The 23,233-nt window shown below is 39.9% G+C and overlaps 1 protein-coding gene across 1 annotated transcript in view; it reads left to right on the forward strand.

Moving 5' to 3' along the window:
• Positions 1-23,233, forward strand: part of SPOCK1 (SPARC (osteonectin), cwcv and kazal like domains proteoglycan 1) — a 318,418-nt gene that overhangs the window by 201,678 nt on the left and 93,507 nt on the right. The window contains exon 5 of the mRNA XM_075164638.1: positions 17,640-17,772. Within this exon, the coding sequence (XP_075020739.1) occupies positions 17,640-17,772 (133 nt within the window). The remainder of the gene's footprint in view (positions 1-17,639; positions 17,773-23,233) is intronic.

Genomic DNA, 23,233 nt, shown 5'->3' on the forward strand with positions numbered 1-23,233 from the left:
TTCCTAGGAATGTAAAGAATAGTTCTTGACAAGAAAGCCTCTTACCGCAGAAATGCAGGTAGGTTGGTGAAGAGACCTTGAATGTAGAATATAAACGAGAGGTTCAAGCCTTGTGACTCAGGTAGAACAGTCTTCTGGATCGTCTGATACGTGGTTATTGGCTTTGCTTTATGGCTTTGCCTGAAAGTCTGTCGTTTTTATTCCTTTCTCTCGGGGTTAATTGGAGAAGGGATTGGGTCTCATCAGCCTAGGTGAGTGCCCTAGTCACTGGGCTGTCAAACTGGTATCTCTCCATGTCTGACCCAATGAATATTTCATTAATTATGCAAAATTCACTCAGTAGTGTGATGGTTATGGCATTCAAGAGGACCCAAGCTCGTTACTGCTATTGTTAACAGAAGGGTAAATAAAATCCACTCCCATGACTTTCCAGTGTACCATCTTTGAGAAGTCGGTAAAATCAGACTGATGTAATCACCACCTCCTGACTTGATGGTATGACAAATTTATTTTATGTTAAGGTTGTGAAGAGAGTCTATAGCATATAGTTACTCCCAAATGACTTGAGTGTTCAACTATCATTTGTACCTAGAGAAAATAATGTCTTATTTTCTTTCATTATAATCTCAAGAGGCAGAGTACGGCTTTGCTCCTGGAAAAGTGTCCGGAGACACTTTCTTTCGTCTTTTCATTATTTGGAAGTGATCTTGCTTTGCTGCTTTCATATTTTATTTCTACAATGGTAGAGATGAAACATACTGGATTATGATTTCTGAAAGATGAAATCCTTTGCCTCGGTCTTCACTGGTTTCTGACAAATGCCAACTATTTTAAAAAATTCCCAGTCTCCTTTCTTTTCCATTTTCTGGGACAGTATCTTTAATTGCAAAGATGACTTTCCCAATAGCCCTCAACTAGCCTTTTTAATTAGAATTCTCTTTGCATACTGAAGAATAGGCAATTTCTATCATTCTCTTTCTTCACACTTTTCCAGGAAAAGCAAACGCTTCAGAGTGTTCAAAGGAGTTGCTACTAGACTTGCAGGATTCAGGGAGAAAAAAATCTCACAAATCTTGTGAATGCTTAGTGATGTGATCACTCTAACTACTGCAGTATTCTGCTTATATTATATTGTAACTCTTGCAGCAAAACTTGTAATGAAATAAATATTCTCTGACAGTCTCTGTACTTTTCTCCTGCCTAGAAGATCGGCACTTTGAAAAGAAATTAATTTGTCCCTTAATGAGGCCTTATGTTATCTCACACATCTGAATAAACATGCTCCTATACAACATAACACAGTTTTAAAATAAAGAACAATTTTTGTACCTTGAGGCTCTTTTACAACCCTGTAAAATTTCGAAATTATGTTACTTTTCAAAAGAAAATATACCTGAGGGCTAAAGCATGCTGCGTAGGTCATTGGAATCCCAGTTATTTTCACTGATATATTTTATCTCCTGTTTATTTTTATGTATTTTTATTTGTCCTCTGGCCTAAACTATATTCTCATCTTTAGATTTTTCTCATCTTTCTTTCAGCATTGTACTTTGGAGGAACAGGACTGTCCTGACAGTTAGGGTTGGGATCAGAGGAGCTTTCTACTGCAGTCGCAGTTTTGACCCAGACTGAATCAATCACCTGTAAATTTTTCATGTAGCACACTCTTCTAGAAAGGAATAGTTTTGTAAAAGTTTTGGAGAAGATAGTTGAACTAAGTTATGTAACTTTCACAATGAAATCTTTGCAAACTTTTTATTAACAACATTGTTCACACTCAAATTTAAGATGATGTTTACAATTTACCTTAAAGATACAAAACTGAAGTTTTGTTCTGAAGTGACAGTTAAACTGTCACTGATGGAGAATGCAGCCTTAAGACTTCAGATTATGCTGCAATTTTGTCAATTTTTCTTCTGTTTCCCCTTTTTCCTTCTCTTTTCATTGGCAATAATATTGAGCCTTCCAACCGTATTAAACTCAAGAGGCTTCATAAAATACAGAGGATAAATGTGATCTAATCACTCTCATTAAATCAGTTTATTAGTAGTATTTGTAGGAATTGGTGAGAAACTGTTTTCTTGTCTCTTAACAAATTTGGAGTTTTTAGCATTTTTCCATCTTAACAAAAAGCTTTCCAAGCTTTCCATACTCTGCTAGAAGGCTATTGCTGAGATTCTTGGATGGCTGCATGCCTTATGTCTCACAAACTACCTGCTCCACACCAATATCCTGTTAATACGCACTTTGTTACGGCTTATGATTGTATTTCTGGTATTTATCTGTATTTCTGCAGCTACTAAATAGAATTTCTTTCTATCATCCACACTCGTACTATATAAAGTTTAGTAAGAACCAATATGGTCTGCTTATGCTAGCTTTGTTATTCTAACTCTGTCACAGCTTTATTATGATAATATCTAGAAAAATGTTATTTAATATGTGTGGAGAGTGACAGTTGGGATTTTTGCTTTGCTGATTTACCTAGCCTCTAGCTTTGATCACCACGCAACCCATCTTCTTTTATGAAACAAAACAAACCCTTCTAATTAGTTGTTTGTTACAATCAGTGATCATCAACAGTGGAAGACTAATAACCTTAGTAGTAAAGCATAATGTAAGTTTGTTTGTTCACTTGTTTAATGAGTTAAGAAGTCAAGAGAATAGGGTTAGTTAAGAGTTGAAAATACTAGTAAAGAATCAAACCTGCGCCTCTTATCTAGCATCCAGTCTCTTGACTTGCTCAGAAGACAACTCTACAGGTAGAAATACAGGGAACTTACATGTCCTCTGCTTTTTCTTTCCTCTTCTTTAGAAATTCTTTCTTTGTACCTTATTGGCATTTAAATTGATAGTCCATGTTCAACAGAAAGGACATTTTGTTGTTTCGTTGTATAAATTAGTCTGTCCATTCTTCATTGCTGTACATTGTAATGCTGTTTGCCATTATTCTGGGCAGTCATCTGGCCTTAAATCTCTTCCAAGTCCTTTGACAAATTTTTCTAGTCTTAGCTAATCCAGTTTACCTGAAGCCCAAGACCGCTGAATTGAATTACACCGTGGTCATTTCTGCTTAGTGCCTCATCCATAGTTAATTTCTTGAGCTCCTGTGTTTTATCTGTGTATAAATTTTTCATTTGTAACAATATTTTAGCTTAGCAAAGGAAGAGCTCAGAAGTCTGAGGGGTTTTTTAATTAGTTCCTTTGTTAGTTCAGAAATTTTTGCTTCATTTTGAACCAGCTGCCTGTATAACTGAGGTTCATAGTTCTTTCAGAAACTCATATTCTGGTTTTTGATGAGACACAATGAGAGCCATTCATTTCATGAGTGTCACCCAGCCCTTGACAGCACGCCTGCTCTCAACAGCAATACATTGAGTGCTGAAATGTAAACCCTGCCCTCTTCATAGCTGAGTAGAGAAGAGCTCTGTCACTGACCCCTTAGGATCATGATCAAGATGAGATAAATTGTCTGTAGACTGTTGGTCAGAAAACACAAGCTGAAGTTTCAATGTTCTTGATACTCGTGGTCTGATTACTCCAGTTCATCTGTTTATAGGGCTCTCTGCTAAATCCTAAAAGGTACAAAAGAACTGAGGATCATTAGAGCATGAATCCAAAACACAGTCGTTGATATATAAAGCAGCCTTACAGCTGCTATACTGCAACCCTCGGAGTAAGATTTAACCAGCCTTTGGCTTCCTTTATATGTAAGGAAATGGGCTCATGCAGAAGGGATCTCGGAGCATGTCAATTGCTTTCCAGCTCTGGGAAGAAACAAACTCATATTCAGTGTTTTACCTTTGCAAATACCTCCTTCCCTTGCCAAAACTATTATTTACTAGTGACCCAGAACTCTGATAGGTCTAAAGGTAAAAGTATTTTGTATCCTAAACAGTATATAAACTGAAAATAAGAGAAGAATAGATTGTAGACAAGCAAAATGTGAGAATGATTGTTCAGGTGATCTGAAAGGATTTTAGGAAGAAGATATAGGACATAGCAAAATTAATGGTATTTTCCTCTTGGACATAGTGGAAAGCAGAAAGAAAATGTGCTATGGCTTGCATCTGGAAAAGGAAGGATATAGTTGAAGAATAAGTCCAGATGATAAATATGATGATAGAAAAACAGTGACTGAAAAATAGAGAAGCTGATGTGAGAAGAAATATTGTATGCTTAGTTTTGACATAGCAAGCTTCTAATGTGGACAAGATGTTCCTGAGAAGAAATCACAATAATAGTACAAAGAGATAGAAGGATAAACCAGAGAGGACACCTATAAAGTTTCTCAGACTTCCAAGGATTCAAGTGTAGAAAGAGAAGATGACTAGACTATTATAGGTGGAGCACCAAATGACGCTGAGAGACCATCTGGAGATAATATAATACTTAATATGATACTTCCTAGCAGAGATGGAAAGAATAGTTAAGAGTAGGTGAAGAAATAACTGCTTCTCCAAAGGGACCTAATTTTTGAGGTTGAATGAAGCAGAAGAAAGTTTCAGAGGTAGAAGGGGTAAAGTGAGAGGAAAAGGAGATTAGCTGGGAGGAGGTCGAAGCAGAGCGGTCAGACTGAAGGACTGGAATCAAAATGCTTAAATACAACAGTGAGTAAGAAAGGTGACATGGTTTAACCCCAGCTGGCAACTCAGCCCCGCACAGCCGCTCGCTCACTCCCCGCCGGTGGGATTAGGGGAGAGAATCGGAAGAGTAAAAGTGAGAACACTCGTGGGTTGAGATAAAGACAGTTTAATAGGGAAAGCAAAAGCTGCGCACCCAAGCAAAGCAAACCAAGGAATTCATTCACCGCTTCCCATCGCAGGCAGGGGTTCAGCCATCCCCAGGACAGCAGGGTCCATCACATGTAGCGGTGACTTGGGAAGACAAACGCCATCACTCTGAACGTCCCCCCTTCCTTCTTCTTCCCCCAGCTCTATATGCTGAGCATGATGTCATATGGTATGGAATATCCCTTGGTCAGTTGGGGTCAGCTGTCCCGGCCATGTCCCCTCCCAACTCCTTGTGCCCCCCCAGCCTGCTCGCCGGTGGGGTGGGGTGAGGAGCAGAAGAGGCCTTGACCCTATGTAAGCACTGCTCAGCAGTGACGAAAACATCCCTGGGTTATCAACACTGTTGCCAGCACCAATCCAAAACAGAGCCCCTCACCAGCTGCTGTGGAGAAAATTAACTCTGTCCCAGCCAAAACCAGCACAAATTTTATAAAATTCTCCTTGAACAAGCTGACTGGATCCTAAGAAAATAGGGCTGGAGGAGAGAGTCAGAGATCCCGGTCAGGCAGAAGGTAGACCACAGACAGTAGGTTTTGAGGAAAAAAAAAAGTGTTTTATGAAGAAATGCAACAACGTCGGGGAGAAAAAGAATAGGATGAATTTGTAGTGAAAAAAAAATAGTGCAGTCCCTAGATTTTCACCAGAGCAGCAGAGAAAATGGTAGAAAGAAAGAATAAGAACAAGAATAGGGTACAAGGAGTCAATACTGCATAGGAGAAGGACAGTGAAGAGAAGGAGATTGAAGGAGAAACTGTTGAGAAAGCCATCTGGGTGCTCACAGGAATAGAGCTCAGTACACAAGAAAAACATGGTCAAAGGAGTGGCTATTTCTTACGAGTGAGGTGGTTAATTCGGGATTAGACCAAATGAGTTGACAGAGATGAGGAAATGTTGACCCTTCTTCAGTCCATGAGTCTCTCATAAGCTAAGCCAGAAATGCTGTACGGGGGCAACACAGCGTGGTGAGGACGCAGATGTTTGGTTGATCACAGCAAGATAAAGGGAAATGTGTGCTGAAGTGAAATTCAGGTGGGAAGGAGTGATTGAAAGTAAGATGACACATACTCAGCCAACAATATCTGCACTGAACAGATTCCTGTTTAATAACTTAGCAGCAAAGTATTTAAATCTATATTTGTACAAAACTTGTAAAAGTCCTGGGTAATGTTATGCTATATATCTAAATATGTTACTGGTTGAGTCTCACTTTTTCACACGGTAAAATATGCTTTTGAGGAAGCTGCTACAAAATGCTGAAACTTTCAAAAGTGTAAATGCATAGCTACATTGCATTTTAATGGCACCTTGAGCCTCCATGGGTAGGGGAGCCTATGGAGCTACATATTTGAAGAATATGGGAAGAACGGATGGTTTGTAATGCATGGTTGCTAGGCTTCATGATTCAAGGTCACAGCAAAGTGAAATTTTAATAACTCAGTGGAAGTAACTCATGAAATGTATATCTTGCAGTTTCTGCAAGTATATCGATTGCATTCATCTTCAAATTTTACCTAAAAGTGTGTTTCACCACGTGCTGTCTCTAGACTGGATCATGTGCATTCAGTTACTATCATAAATTAATGTGATTATGTAAATTCTGTCCATTGATTTGGGACCTTCCTGAAGCTCTAATCACCTTTCATTAAGACATAGCCTGATACAAGATGGGCGATGCTCTTGATGGCCTCATTTGAGAAGCTGGGAATGGTACAGATATTATGAGCTTCATCTCTAGTATCAAAAAACCAGAAAGATAGCACTGAGTATGTTGAGAAATTCAGCAGAATGTTTAGACATTCATAGTATTGAGCTCTGTAAATCAGCAGTGCTGAATAAGCAACAGGAGCATTAGCCTATTTAGATGCTAAAAAGGATGGGATTTTAAAATTACCCAGCTCCTTATAATATTTATAACTGGTTTGGTTAGCATGCATTTCACTAACATTCATTTTATTCTGACATAGGAAACTGCATTCTGATTATTTTTCCAAACCAACCTTGAATAGTGGATTTTGACTACACTCTGGAGGTAGCTTTGGGATTGATCTTTTTTTTTTTAATTGTCTGTTATTTGACAAGCCAATTCTATTCAGAAATCTTATATGAATTCTTAGGTAATGGATGCTAATTATACAGCTTAATCTGCTGTAGCCTTCTTGAGAATTTAATAAGCCTCTCTCACAATAAAATGTGTCAGAAGGGGCAAATATTTTGCTAGCACAGCTTGTAACTGATTGTTTGTACTATGGTAGCAAGTATTCACACAACAGAAGTACTGTGCAGTCATTTTTAAAAAGAAACATTTGGTTTAGTGCCTTAAGGGCAAGAATTATTACTATATTTTTTAAAATGCATTTACTTTCTAATCCCTACCAGCAATATGTCAGTTTTTGTGAGGATTGCATGTTATTCGCCTTAGGAAAAGCAAAATCAACATAATGAAGCAGAACGCAGCTGAGCTGTCTAAGGATGCTTGGTTGCAGGGGGGGTGTCGCTGATTTTTCCCCTGCAGTTGCAAACTGACAATAAGATTTCTGAACCTTTTTGCTTCAGAAAAAAAATTTTAAAAACCTCACACTTTTTGGGCAGTAGGGCTTTTTGGAGTGTAGAAGTAAGGAATGTGTTGCATGTGACTGAACTACTGCCATTGCTAGAATAAATAAGACCGGGTTATAAACCACACTGAAGGACATAGAGCTGATAAAAATCCCAGTGTGGGTCTGCCACCTATTTCAGCCCACTAGTTTGTCCCAGCAGTTTCATTCTGCCAAGCAGCTGAATGCAGAGGCATGAGACATTGGGGTTTTGATGGTGTAAGACTTGAGAGACCCCTGCGTTTGGCCGAGAACGAGGACCATTTTAAAGCTTGTCTATCCGCAGCTTCTGGGAGATTCATCAGTCATGTTGGAACTTTCTGCTGTTGTTAAATGCTGCCAAGAAATCTGCTATGATTTTTAACCTTACCAAGTAACTTGCACCTTCCTGTTTGCACAGCTACTCGAGGTTCAACGTTGTAACTAGAAATACGAGCTGTAGCAGGGAAATGGTGGAAAATGACTGCTCTGCCAGATTTGGTGAAAACAATTTTGAAGCTGTCTAATTGCATGCAACAGGGGATAGTGAGTGAGTATCAGCTTTCCTTCCCAAACAAATGTGACAGCTCAGATTAATCTCACATGCCATCAGCAATTCAGCTTCCTCAGAGATCTTGGCAAGCTCCGCCAGCAGGAGGAGGCAGACCTGATCAATACAATATTTTAATACCAAAATAATCAGATCCTGGGCAGAGAAAAGGTACCTTCATCCTCTTAAAAAGTATTCTGTTCTGGTAACAGGGAAAAAACACGTAGGCTGTCATAGAAGGAAGGAAATAAAGCCAATGCCAACAAAAGTATTAAATTTACTGCACACTTCATCTTTAAGCACTCTGTGCCAGGTTACAGCATCTCACACAGCATGCAAAATCCAGGGTTCAGAAGTGGCTGCTGAAGTTTAGTACAAACTGAGGAGTGGTAGAGAAGATTTCAGCTTTAATTATGAACTTCCTGCTATCTCCCCTCCTCCTTTGAAATTCAAGGCACTTCATTTTATTTTTACAGAGTTTGGTGTCTGAGATTCCTTTTTATGTTAGTATAAAAATAACGATGAAAAGGAAAATAATTCTCTTATGAAAATTCATGAGAACAGGCAGAGTTTAGAAGCTGTGTTATTTATTCAGAAGAGCATAATGACTTTTAGAAACACCGGGATTGTATGTTTGTGTGGATTTTTGTGTTGATTCTTTTCCTTTGTGTACCTTGCCAGTTTTCATATCTATGCAGCTGTGGAGCATATGCATTAGGTCTAAAAGTTGCAAATCATTAAGAATTTAGATTTTTTTAAAAATTGCCTGTAAGCACAATTATCTGTTAGCCAAGAATGTAAGGGGACCTTTCAAACACCATTTTTATGTATTAAAGTGCCCAAAGGCAGAAATCCATGTGCTTCTGTAATGACCTTAATAAAGGATCTTATCACTTTCAGTCTGGGAATAAGTAAGGCCAGGTACTAACTTCTCAGAGGGATACTTGTACTGAGAGATCCTGATATCGGGCAGAACTAGTTGTCTTGGCATTTTAACAGTACCCATATTTAAATGCCATATTATAGCTGTTCAGGCACAGACCTTGCTGCTGTGTGAGCAGCTTTGCTCAGGTGGATGCACTTGGGGGGTTCTCTGACTCAGTGTTGCTGGATCTCAGAAATTACCTGCAGCAGCTGTATTGAATCAGGCAGTCTCGGAGACTACAGTTTTTCTGGCCCAACTCCGTCTCCTGAGTACAGCCTGCTTTCTGAGAACAGCCGCGTGACTACTGGTGCTCTCCAGCAATGGACGAATTTAATTCCCAATGTAATCTCATCAATGTCATTGTTTGAAAGAGCAGCAAGCAAGTAGAGTATCCATTTCTCTGGGAGAAAGTCTTGAACGAGCCTCCTTCTGCCAGAAAGGTCCCCAGTCACCACCGTGCCCCACTAAGGATCTTTGCACATCTACCAAAGTACAGCGAGTAGAAGCCTTTTATTTCTTATGGCTGTTTTAAGCCAGATTTGTCGGGGAGCAGATATGAAGGCAGCAAGAGAAAGTAATCAACAGCCTTAGTACAATCAGGTAGCTGAAATTATTTCTTTGAATAATGAAATCAAAGAAAGTGGTAGTATCTAAGTCCAGTGGGATGATGCTGAAATGCAAGGCAGCTCTGCACGTCACTATTCTTTGTATGTGAAGGTGTAAGTTCCAGGTAGAAAAATTACTCTCATCATATGTCTGTTCTCATTTTACAGTGTTTGTATTAAATAAGGCGTCTGTGTCTAATTCAAAAGCTTAGTACCCTTTTTTTTTCAAGGTAATATGTGTAGACTGTTTTCTTCACATAGCTTGACTGGTAGTGGCTCAAAGTATGTACAGCTCTTGTGAAAAATATGAAGGGTTGTAGAAATGAGGCCAAACTCTTGGCTGTAATAAACAGAATACAAAAATGATACAAAGAGAGAATAGAGCATTGCCATTTATACTGGCAAATTTCAGCTCTGTCCTTCTCTTCCTCAAGAACAAGAGAAACAGCTTATGCAAAGGAAAGATAGAAACAGCCAGGCACTGCTGGGTTTATCTTCAGTGTGATAAGCTTCCTCCAGGGAGACAAGAACAAACTGTGCACGAGGCATAGAGAAGGTACAGGCAGTACATTTTAAACTCTTTCCACAGTGAATTGTTCCAGCTTCAGGAAACCATTTAAGTTTGCTCTGTCAGAGCTCCTTCCAACTTCTCAGGAAGCACAAATACTTGGTACCTGCTTTGGTGCACTGAACTTTAAAATTTTATTTCAGTAGGGCTTGATTGATAAGTGGTTGTATGTGACACATGGCATTTTGGTTTGATATAAGGTCTAGAAAGAAAGAAAGATGGATGAAGTTAATCCTAATCTTGCAGAATGTCTCCATGTGAGCTGTAATTGAAAATTAATGCACACCACTCACAGTCACCTAAAGACAAGGTTATATGGAGAACCCTTGCAGTAGCTGGGCCCACATGTGGATGCTTAACTCCAGCCTGCCTCCAGGGAACCTGCAAACCCTGAGGATGGTGAGATCGCCTTTGCTGCATGGAAGAAGTCTCTGGAAGAGACCATTGGGAAGAGATGGTCTTCCATGCAATCAGCCCAACTAGGACCAGAGCTCTGAGGGCTTTCAGACTTCTGGCTTTAGAGCAGACAAAATAGGAATGAGAGCTTCTGTCCCTATAGCACTTTACGTGTCAAGGCATCTGCAAAGTCCCAACCTTGGGACCGCAGGGTCACTTGCAGCCTGCAGTAAACTGGCACACCACCATCTAGACCTCCAGTGGCAATGTCATTAAAAGTTCAGTAACGCCAATTTATCTCCATGAAATAATTTGTTTTGTCAAGTTAGTACTTTGTAGCTAAGGCCTGTTTTATCAAAAAATTCCTGACCAGCTCAATACTACTCAGATAGGACCTGAAGTAAGTAGTTGTATTGCTTTAGGCAGCAGAAACACAGGTGAGCGTTGCAAGTAATTTGCAACATGTATTGACCCAAGTTCTATGCTTGTGTAACATCACTGAAACAGTGACTTCAGGAACAAGAAGAGACAGTACCAATCTCTCTGTTTCGTTTACCTGACACTTTCTGTTAGAAGAAATTGTGTAACTTGTTTGTTGGGGTTTTGTTGAGAAACTTTCTACTGTTATTTGCAGCAGACCTTTGAAAATTCATCTAACACAAACTCCTTTGGGTAAAGAAGTGTATTTTTCTTGTCCAATAAAATTACTAAATACATTCTAAAGTCCCAAGGAGGAACTTCTGTCTCCTTCCTCCCAAAACTTTGGCAGGACTTTCAAAATGATAGCCTGCCAACATGTATTCAAAGGAGCCTGATTTATAATTGCAATAAAACCATCAATGCTTAATCTGCTAATTTACTGTGTGTGCATTTGGGAATAATCAGTCTTGAAGAGGAATAACATACTCTTAATGTTGTAAATTTTCTTCTGGATGAAAAGTCTGAATTCTAGTGCATTTTATATCTTTATTAGTATTAAAGTTCATTACAGCTTCAATTGAATTTGCACTTGGATGATCAAATGTAACTACATAATAGCACAGAATTGGTCTTGCTTATATGATTTGTTGATATTTTGGCTGTTCTGGCTGGCAGTGATAAGACAAATATTAATTGAAACAAAAAAAAAGTTGATATAATTTGCCATTTTAAATTATATTATAATTTCTCAATTGTTTTTCAGAGTTATAGTCATTATCTTAGGTAGCAAAATTACACAGCTTATTAAAATAGAATATGCTCATGTTTTCTGATAAGCTGTTGTCTCAAAATTAAACACTGATATTCTCGATTTACACAGTCTGTATCAAATCTACAAGGTCCCATTTTTAATTTCCTGTCCTTATAGACCACCTAGTCATAATTGTTCTATATTCACCACAGTTTCACCTAGAGAATCCATCAACAGGAGGAATCAGGTGCAGAACAGGGGCTAAGAGATCATTGTCTTCTCAATAAGCAAATTCATGAAAATCTATCAATTAGTTCAGTAAACGGTAAGAAAATGAACTTTGTCCAATAGTTTGGAAGTAAGTATTGGGTGAAACGAAGCTTTTCCATTTCATATCCACTCTCACTTCCTATATTGTGGTTATGATGCTCTTTGGTGATCCCCTCCAGGTTTCACCCTAGACGACGAATTATTCCCTTTTAAAAAGTATACTTTAAAATATTTTAAAATTTTCAATTCTTCCAAGAGTATTTCAAGGCAAATAAAAATGAAATTATTCATAGTTCTAGGACCTGTGTAAGCTTTAAAGTTAAATGTAAATTTAAAAAATCGTGAATTTAAATTTTAAAAAAACCATCATTTTTCTGCAAGGGGCTTTATTTTGGCCTCTGGCTTTGCCAGAGGTTATTGCCATATATGCTCTTTTGTGCCACCCTGCAGAGAATTGTTGTAAGCAAAGATGCAGAAATCCCTACGCAGCACAGCCCATGTGTGGTGGTGCATTCATACCCCCCTTCTTCCCTGGGCCACTTGTTGATCTGGGCCGCTTGTTGATCTCAGAAATTTCCATGAAACCTCGGCCTTGGTGTATTGAGTCTGGCAGTTGAGCGCTCCTTGACTGTATCAGAGGCTCTGCATAGCTGAGGCTGGGAACATACTCCCACTGTCCGGCCCAGGTGTCCAGCAGAACAACACCGAAACCTTGAGAATTCTTTAGTAATTACCACCTGGGACTGTGGCCAGAGTGGAAATTTACAGATGACTAAAAGCCAACCATCTTGTGAGCCTATAAACGGTGGTCCTAAGTGAGGCCCTTTGAGCTCTCCTGGACCGCAGCGGCTGCACCCAGCATCTCCCTCGGAGTGGGAGCCTCTCAGAGCTTGCCATCTTTCAGGCCTACGATATTCGGAGGACCGCTGGGTCCTGGGTGAGTCCCTTTCGAAGCTCAACCGTTCGCCCGTTGAGAGGGAATGCCTAGACATTCGACGTGAGTATTTCTTCACTGAAATCGAGGGGAATTTTTAACAGGTATACCTTCTGTACATAATATATATATATTTCTCTGTGTGTGCACTAATAGTAAGCATAATCTGTAATTAAGTTGTGATTGTAGTAGACTTACTAACCTACTTTGCAAATAGTGAATAGTTGATGATTAAGTGTTACTAAAGTTTGTTAATGATTAGTTGATAATTAAGTGTTGCTAAATTGTGAATGAAACCTAGACTGTTCCTAAAATATAAACCCTTAGACGATTTTCTTTATATATTTCACCCGTGTAATAAGTAATAGAGTGAACTTTGCCATCGAATCCTATTAGGTCGCACCTTTATAAATCTCTATTAAAATCACTTTCTGCTGATTTCTTTGACGGTGATTCTTTAAGCGGCCTCTAAACCACTCATTCGCGACACCATGTCATCCACTCAGAGACTTGGTCAGGAGCTAAGGTGGTGGATTTTTTTTTTTTTTAAAAAAAAAAAAAAGACTGCGTGTGAAATGTTTTGTCAAATCGAAGGCAGAGCTGAAGCCCCCGGCAGGCTGCCTCAGCGCCCGGAGCGGCTGCTCCCAGCCAGGAGCAGCGCCGAGTCCCCGGCCGGCTGGGACCGGCTGGGACCGGCTGGGACCGGCTGGGACCGGCTGGGACCGGCTGGGCGGCGGCCCTGGGCTGCCAGCTGCACGCATCAGCGCTCATCAGGGCTGAGCTGCTGCCTGCCCGGCGCACACCTGGAGGCCCTAAAACCGTGGGTGGAGCCGGCCTTCCTAGGGCTCCCGAGCTCCCTTTTTCGCAGCCAAACCTTCGTGCGTGGAAGACCTGCGTTGGAGTGCAGGCGCTCTGGGGCGGGCTGCGCAGCGCGGCTGTCCAGAGCCACCGCGCGCCGTCCTCGCACCTGGCTGCCCTGCTGCGTCCTCCCTGCTCCTGCGCCAGCACGGCAGATGTAGTCTCCCTGTATTTGCACAGTATGTGGTAAGTAGAATGTCTGTGTAATGAGTAATGAAGCTGAGTCAGTGTACGTTCTCCCTGTGTTGAAGTGTGGTTGTTTTAAACCGTTACAATTTCTTTATGCATTAAAATGTTAAGAGGCTGAATTCTGTAAAATTAACTACTCCTTAAGTCTTACACCTTTCAGCGCATCGGTTCATCAGTCTGAAAAGCAAAAGCAGGCAGGGTTTGACTGTAAGTCTTAATACTTGAGCAAGGCATTCATGTCTATTTGCTTCTGGAATATTGAAAATACTTGGCCCTCTTGTCCTTAAACGTGGCAGACTTTTACTCCAGTGGGGAGTTTCTGGTTTGTTCTCTCTGCCAGTTGTTATTTTCTAATGATTTGTAGTAGATCCTTGCAACTCTGAGCCTTAAAGCAGGATTAAAGTTGGTTAAGTTGTCAGGAAAAAAAAAAAAAGGCCTAATTTGCTTTGGCCTGCCTTGCTCCTGGCGTATTTAATCTAAACCAAGTGATGAGCATAGCAGAACATGTTCCCAGGGTATGTGAATGTGCAGGTCCATTGGGAAGGGACTCGCAGGCTGGCTGCGTATGGCAGCCACTGTTCTTGTCTAGGTTTTAATTTGTTTGTTTGGATGTTTGATGTGTTGTAAGGGGTTATAGGATTGAAAAGCTTCCAAAAGTCCTACCCAGCCTCTCAAAATATCACTCCAGAAAAAGAAATGTTTACTTTTGGAAATATAGATAATGTCTCTAGGAAATAGGTGCTTACCTACATTTTTGGGGGGGTGTGGAATGCGGGTATGCAGTTAAAACTTTCAGCTATTGCTCACTTGGCCAAGCTGACAAAAAATATTTTTGACTCGCTTGAAATACAGTGATGTTTTGTGCTATTGTTTCTGACAAAACTGTAGCCTGAAAAGAATATATTCACTTTTGAAAGCCAAATTGTTTCTTGCAACCAAAATGGCTGCTGTACTGTGCTGCCAATTAAATCACACCTGCAGAAGTTAGGGTGGCTGCAGGGTTCTGGTAGCAGTCCCCTGCCTTCTTACGCACATTTTGGGAAGTGCTACTAAAATTGCTAACTTTTTCTCTTTAAAAGAATAAAACGTACTCCAGTGTGAATTCATCTTGTTATTGAATATCTCTCTCTTTGAGAGAATACATTTCCTCTGATTATCAAAAGAAGATCCTGAAGATGAATGTGGGGGGAGGAAGAGGGTAATGTTACCTTCGCGTCTGTAAGTGAAACGCTGCAGACCAAGTCCAGGTGGAACCGTTCTGGGTGCTGCGGGGGAGGCTCTGCTCTCACGCACGTGGCTTGCTCTTGGCTTCTGCGGCGAGAACAGAGCTCAGGCCTGAGGCTGCGCGTGTTCTTTTCACTCTCGGTGAAGTGATGGAAAGGGCCACCAGGCTTGATGAGCTGCTGAAATGACTCGCAATGGGCAAATTAAATTACTTTTTTCTTTTTTTTTTTTTTTTTTTTTTAAGTGAGGATGGGAGCGTGGAAAGCATTATTAGCTCCAGAAGAATCTTAGAGTAGAAACTGGCTTTGCAATATGAATCTTGAAGGGACCGAAGCAGGATTAAAGAAGTTAAGAGCAGGGGGCATGTAAGGCTATGCAGAGAGGGACAAGCAGCCATGTCCGGAGTGGACTTTTCTCATAAGGTTATAGTGTAAAATGCCTGAATGTAGTTTGGTCCACAAATGTTGTACAATGGATTTTATACTTGCCACTCAGAGCCTCAAGATCCTGTGATTTGTTAGGCATCAGTCTAGCTAAGAACTTCAATCTACATTTAATTTTGATGAGGTGCTCATTAGTTCAGTCGCTCATCTCCATCCTGCATGCGTTGTGGCTAATGGCTTTGATGATGATGGCACTAAATCATACACTTCAAGTTCAGCATTTCTTAGCTGTTCTTCTATAACTAATCCTAAAAGTTTCTTCTTAACAATTTTGCATATAGACAAGGGTCTGTCTTTTGAGATTGTGGAAATCAAAGTCGGTGAAAAGGTAAGAAGTCTGCTTTATACCACGATCCTTCCTTCTGCGGTCTCCAAAGGAGAAGCACAGCACCTTTCACATCTACCTCCAGTCTCTGCTCATCAGTATTTACAGTACTACATCCAGACGCATTTTCGACTCCGAGTTTGTGTGTTTCTAGAAGCGCAGGGCCATGAGTAAAGTGAACGAGGAAATTTTCTTGTCAAGCTGAAAAGACAAAAGAAATGCCTGTAATCAAAACAGTTCCAGAAAATAAGATAATCATTACGTTTTAGTAACAAAGCATTGTTGGAGGCAAGGGGGCGGCAGAAAAGTCAAAGTTACTGTGGAAAACTTAAATAAATGGTTTGTACGGCCCCAGCATAAGCGAGCATGTCTGTATTTGGGGGTTCAGAGCCAAGCAGCCCCCCATCTGCAGCATCTAGTGTCTGCTTTAATGGTAACTCTGCAAGGCAGAATGCGTCTGAAAGAGGAAAGCTGCTCTGTGCGTTAAGAAAATTTCTTCAAAATAACAAGGGAATTTAGTCTTTAATACCAGGCTTCTATTTTCATAGTTTATGATATCGTGATTGGATTCCTTCTGTGGACACAAGCTTCTTAATAGTACTATTCATCACTGTGACAAAGGTTAGACTTGAAGGAAACTAGAACTGAGATGAAAGAATAGAATTTTTTTATTTTAGCAGCTGAATGTGTCATTACATCAGAGTCAGTATTGTGTAGCAAATTGCAAGCTGTAGTGAAATTGCTTTAAAATATATCTGTATATATTTTTCTAAAACTGTGATAAAGTCATTCAGCGGCACATTGAAATGTATTTCTAGCTGAACTGTTATATCATATCTTTTTTTACTGTGGTATGAGAACAGATGGCAGTTATTTTTCTTAGCGGTCTCCAGCAAAGCTGATGCGATGCCTTGCCTTCCCTTGTAAATGTTTTCAAGTGAAAGACAAGTACGCATGGCCAAAATGAATCTGCGCTGTAACATTGACTTGTGGTTTCTAAAGCAAACTTTTAATCAGCTTACAACAGTATGCTGGTGATAATTACTTAATGTTGTATCAGTCAAGTAGTTCATTATGACAAGAAAATGAGCTATTAATCAGAATCAATTGCACATGTTTCGCAATAAGTTTTTGGAGCAGATGTCTTTTCATAGGCATTTTTAAAGCAATAATTGACTAGTCCATGACTTGAGGACAACTGCAGTCACTCCCACGGTACAAATGCATGTGTAGGTTTGGAGATGCTCTCTGTCGCTTTATAGCCTTCCTAGGGGGGCTGTGCTTGATCCGAGAGCAGCAGCTGTTCACAGCTGGCACGTGGAGAGGGCTGCTGCACGTACTGTCACAGAGCTGTTCGGTGTCCTTACACGTTTTTATAAGCATAATGTAAATCGCAATGTTTTTCAAAGGATTTCCTTTCAAAATTTTTGCTACCTTAACAGTAACTCGGCAACTCGGAGGAGGCCTAGTGAAAATGTCTCTGACTACAACCTGATGTAATGTGACTTGCCTGCTTCACCAGAAATGCTGGGTAGCTGAACAAAATGCTGTATTCTTAAGTGAAGTCATTTGTAGTTATAAATGAAAATGAAGCTGCCAAGTATTGTAAATCTAGGACTGCCTACTAATTTATGACTTTTAGATTGCCTGCTGTAATGTGCCATATTGTAGAAGCATTGTTAGGAGCTACGTTTAATTTACTTGCTTTAAATTAATACTGTGTTGAAAACCCAGCTTTGCTTTATTCAGAGAAGCTTTCATTCTTCTGCTTTATACAAGCATGTTCAAATAAAACTTGTGTCCCTTATTTTATAGCCTTCGACAGAAGAAAGGAAACTTGGCCCAGAAGCACTGGACTGGACCAGCTAACATAGTAAAATGCAAGCCTTGCCCCATGACGCGTGCCAGCGCTGTCTGTGGGTCTGATGGACACACGTATACTGCCAAGGTAAGTTCTGCTTGTGACCCGAAATCCTGTCAGGCGTGGCCATCCAGGCAGCAGTACGAAGATGAAATAGCTTTCGTTAACAGGCAGTATTAAATTAGCGTCTGCTTCAGTTCTTGGTATATTTCTGTGTAAAAAGTGCTGATAAATGTAGATTTTTTTTTTTACATATTTGACAAACAGCAAATCAGAAGGACAAATCAGAATCTTATGACTTTCATGATTCATGTTTCTCTAAATAGCTCGTTCTTGCTATTGAAGTAGAACGCTTTCAATATTGATGATGCAACAGAAAAAATGCGTTCGATCAGATTGGCTTGTTCAGACAAGAGGATTTGGGGGTAGTTCTTGTTTTTAAGATTTGGTCTCCAAATGGTAAAATAACTTGGCACTGTCATTGTTCTGTGATAGATATTTTATTTTTTCTAATTAATTTTTTTTGTTTCCAGGCTGCATGGGTAACATGTTACAATTCATTTAAACCACAGTTTTAATATGCTTGTGTGCCAGATGCAGCATATATGGTACCATAAAAAAAATTCCTATAACCCAGTGGGGATAAACTGGCTTATTGTCATACTGAAAATATGACCTTAGGGCTTGATTCCTTAAAAGAAACTGGCTTCACAGCTATTCAACAGTCCTGATCTCCCACTATCAAATAAAGCCTTCCATGTCTCAGATACACGTTCCATAAACAGCACTTCAGACACTGGAAGTCATGTTTAGGGAATACCCCTAAGTTTTCTTCTCTTCCATGCAAGGTAAGGTTTGACAGCCAGTAAAACTACTCTTTAAAATCCAAAAACAGCCCCCCAAAAATGCAGGAAAATAAAGTGATCAGGGGAAAAAATTCTCTGCTGTGATGTAACAGCGATGATATTGCAGCTACATTCTCTTCTCAGCTAGGCAGCTTGAATTCTTCATCCGTTAATGGACACAAATACTAAAATGCTGCCATGGCTAATTCATTTAAGCCTCTCTTCTATTCTGGCTGACGGGTTGCATGGCCAAAGCAGCAAATCAGCAGAAACTCTCTCATCCTTGTACACACAGACTACAGAAAAAGGTCTCCAACTTGCCTGTTAACCAAGCTACTCTCTTTAATACTCTCTAGGACTATGTAATACAGTAATTTAGCATTGGTATTTAGGGTTAAAATTGGGCTTATTTTGAAAACAAATTTTTCTGTCTGAACTCTTGAGAGAATATAAGATATTCTGTAGTAAATAGCTTTCGTTGCATATTCAGTCATCCTATTGAACTAATTTCTGTGCATCCTACCTGCATCCCTGTTAGCTCTGAGACTTTTTTTGACCTTCTATATTTCTTACCATAAGATCCAAATGGTTTTCATCAGAAATTCTGCCAATGTCATAAATTCACCAAACTATTGTGACTACAATGTAAGCCTGACGGCTATAATGAAGACATCAAACTGTTCCTGTTACTGACATGCTTGACTATCAAAGACATACCTCCCAGAAGTTGCCTCTGTTTGAGTGGTATTTTTTTTTAAAGGAGACTTTCAGAAGACTTATTCTGAAGTAACTTTGTCTCATCTTCATTTATTGTGTATTTAACTATCAGTTGCTCCTGTCCTAGCAATTGACAATTACAGCATCTTCGTCTCTCAAGTGCAGCAACTTTTTTTCCACAAATTTTGCCCCCGTTCTCTGCCACTGCCTGGGGAAGGTAGGGTTTCATTGCTTTCTGAGTACTGTTCCGCAGGAGCCGTTGCTTGTCACATCGCATATTCGTAGTTGCTTTTTCTAAATTTTTTTTTTTGATTGAAGGCTCCTCCAGTGTGGTGCTGATTGGTAATCCTGTAACATCCAGTCCTAGCGAGCGGATACATGTCTGCTTAACCTTTACGCAATATCAAGGAGATGCTTATGGCAGTACTATTATTCTTTGCTGTATAAGTACATTGTAAATCTGTGAGTATATCTTACAGTAACCTATAGAACATCATTGCCTCTCTACAATTTCTTCTAAAAGCTCTGCTTCATTGATTTGGATGGGGTTTTTTGGGGGGGGGAGGGGGGTTCATTGGTGGTTTGGTTTTTTTTCCCCAAAAAACAAATTTTGGTAAGTGAGGTGAAAATACTTTAGGCAGAGCATTAAAACTAAATGGTATATTTTAACGTCCTAACAAATAACATTTTTATGGTCAGTAATGATCATGGTTTTCTGATACCTTTTATGAACAGAATACAACTGCTTCCCTCAAATTCACCATTAGTTTTCACCAGATAATCTGATCCCTCTTTCTTGCCCTTAAACCACTAAAATCGAAGCTTTTCTTTGGTAATTTTCTTTCATATGCGGTGCTGTTAGCAAGTATTATTTCTGGCACGTTCCAGCATTGACTGTGAAAATGCAAAAAGGTGGACATTTAAGTGTGGGCAAATACCACACTGCTTTGCATTTGTATGTACGTATTCGTGTCCGGCTCTGCATCAGCTGCTTTGGGAACATGTAATGATATGCTGGGCAAATGAAAGGATTCTTGCTAAACTTATAAACAAGAGATGGAGAGTAGCCGCTACATTTCAGGGGGAAGAAGTCTTCTGGAGTTGGGTATCGGCCATCTACTCACATAGGCAGGCAGGTGGTATATACATACACAGCAGCATTTTGATGCATCCTGGCTCAGACTTTTGCCTGTTCCTGCCAGCACAGCAGGGGTTCGGCAGGAGACAGGGTTTGGGCTTACAGCTCGTGGCCTGGCAGAGCAGCGTCAGAGCATTTCACTAACGTCTGGGGCTACCGTTCAACACTAGCGGTCATGTTTGTAGCGGGGATTGCGCTTTCCATACTTTGAACTGGCGTTAGCTGGGGTAAAAACAAATGAAAAGGAGATGATACTGCAGAAGTATGACTGGCTGATAAAATGCAGATGAAACTTGGGTGTCAATAAATGCACAATAATTCGTATTAAGAGAAAATAACGAAATATAGATATCACAGGCTTTCATTTAGCCACTTCATCTTAGAATAATTCTGGCTGTTTCTCAGAAGACGTTGTAATGATCACTGCTAGGCAAAAATGCAAATAAAGTGTTAAAGAAGAGAACAAGTGCAAAACATGATTATGTTTCTCTGTAGCAAATGCCTGGACTTCTCATTGCCTTCGGTCATCATCCCTTCATCTCAAAGCTGACGGGGTAGAACTAGGAGATGCTCAGAGAAGGGCAGTAATGGCTGTCAGAGATGTGGAACCTCTGAGGAAGCACAGAATTAACTAGAACACTTCAGCATGATTTTATATGAAATCATGACTGATGTTGGAAAAGGAATGTTGTACTTCATAAAACAAGATCTAACGAAATTAAAAATCAGTAGTTTCAAAACAAAGTATTTTTATTTTTTCAGCTCAGAATAAAATTGTGACATTCACTGCAGCACAGCATTCTGCAGGCCAAAGATATATGTGGGATTTATAGAAATCCATGGAGAATGGATCCACTGCAGGCTGGTAAACCTCTAGCACACTGACTCCCTAAGCCAGTGATTACCAGAAGCTGGGATGATTGGTGTAGTTCAGCAGGACTGATCTGTTCTGTTTCTAATTTGCTCTTTCTTTTACTCCTTTGTAGTTTTCTTACTTTTAAGGGTCTGCAACTTGGCAGGATACGAGGCTGAGGGATCACAGGGCTGAACTAATACGGTTCTTGGATTCTTATGAAAAAGTGGAGGCATCCATATCTTTAGATAAGGCAAGCTGATAATGGAGCTAACACACTCACTTCATCAAAGTACTGCTCTTTAAGAAAGGAGCATATTCCTTTTCCATTTCAACTTTGACTCGGGTTGAAATTTCTTTTTAAACAGCTCCTGAGTATTCCTTATATCATTGCTTGGCATTTTTAGTTTCTACCCGTTCAAAGTTCAGTTTCAGACCTTAAAGCAAAATTAAGACTGCAGAACTTGATCCGGAATGATGCTCAATGGAGCTTGTGGAATATGGAGGACTTTGATTTGTTCTCTTTTTATGAAAATTTCAAGAAATCTTTAAGGATTCAACTCCAGGAAAGTAACATAAAATGCATTTTTAATTGTTGTTCTTTTAAGTGATGTCTTAGTTATTCCTGACTGGATAATGAAAATCTTCCACTCATAAAGGCTGTATGGTAAAATAGCAAAAACATTATCATTTTGCTGGTTTGCACTGTTTGATAATCCTCAGACTGTTAGGCTCTTTGTTCTAGTGCTTTCTGCAGAGATTGCATTTTGAAAGAAAGCATTTTGCTTGTGTTAATTATAGTGCTGGTGATTCTGGGAACTGACTGTGTCCATCCACCTCCATTATAAGGGATTAGGATTCCCTGAAAGCAGCCATTTGCAGAGGAGCAGAGGAAATGTGATTGGCCCAGCAGAAATACGGGCTATGGGCCATATTCTTGAGCACCATTACTGCAACGTGGTGTTTTGCCTGACGTCTCTAGAGATGCTCAGTAACTGATACTGTGGGTAAAAGAGAGTGAAACAGAATCGTGGATCCTCGCTCAGCTTAACATGCTGGGTTAACGGCGGGTCTGAGCATCCTGGGGAAGTCAGTGCAGCAGACTTTCTTGAGGTTTTCTAACTGAATGGCTTTTCATCAAAACCAACTTTATTTTTTAACAAGTTAAACTTTCTTCATGAAGAAAGACATTGTAGACCTAGAGGCAAGAACTTCTTGATAAAATTGGGGAGAGTGATCCAACCCAAAGCACTCAATAGGCTCATGGCGGGGGGGGGGGAGCAAAACACAAAATGTAAACTATAAACTACCATGTTTAAACTTACTGGTTGATTTAGATAGAGGCTCAGGATTTTTAACTTGCTCTCTCAGTTCCATCAAATACATACAAGCCTTCCACGTCTTGACTAATTTTATCTTTTTCATTTTCCATTGGAAAATATTCAAAGGTGTTGGTTTCCAGCACAAAGGTAAATGGGCAAGTATTGAAAATGATGAGTAGCCCATGCCCAGATCTTGTGCTACAAGGGATTTAAAAATGTCACCCAAACTATCACAATAGGAGACATAGGTGCTGAGTACTTTAGTGGATCTTCAGTTAACTTAGCCCCATGTATGGGAGTTGTACTGCTTGAAAATCTTGCCACCCTTTAGGCATTAAATCCTTCTGGTTCTTTTTCTGAAGCGTCTTCAAAACTTGTCTCTGTTTGATCTGGGTTATTTTATTCCCTTCAACTTCAGCGGAAGCAGATAAAGATGTTTGGGTGTGGTGGGTGTTTTGTTCCTGTTTTGCTTTCCAGATGACAAACTAGTTCTACTGGCTGGTGGGATTCTTCAGTTGCACCAAAAATTCAGTGCTTGTGCATTGCTAAATTTGAATACAAATGTAAAATGTGGCCTGGATCTACTGAGTCCTCATACCCTGTTTCCAGCAATCATTCCTAGTGGTTTTTGAGACTTGCATAATTTTGTTATAATTCTGGAAACTAGAAACTC

This window comes from Calonectris borealis, chromosome 15 (assembly GCF_964195595.1).
Source record: "Calonectris borealis chromosome 15, bCalBor7.hap1.2, whole genome shotgun sequence".
Lineage (NCBI taxonomy): Eukaryota > Metazoa > Chordata > Aves > Procellariiformes > Procellariidae > Calonectris > Calonectris borealis.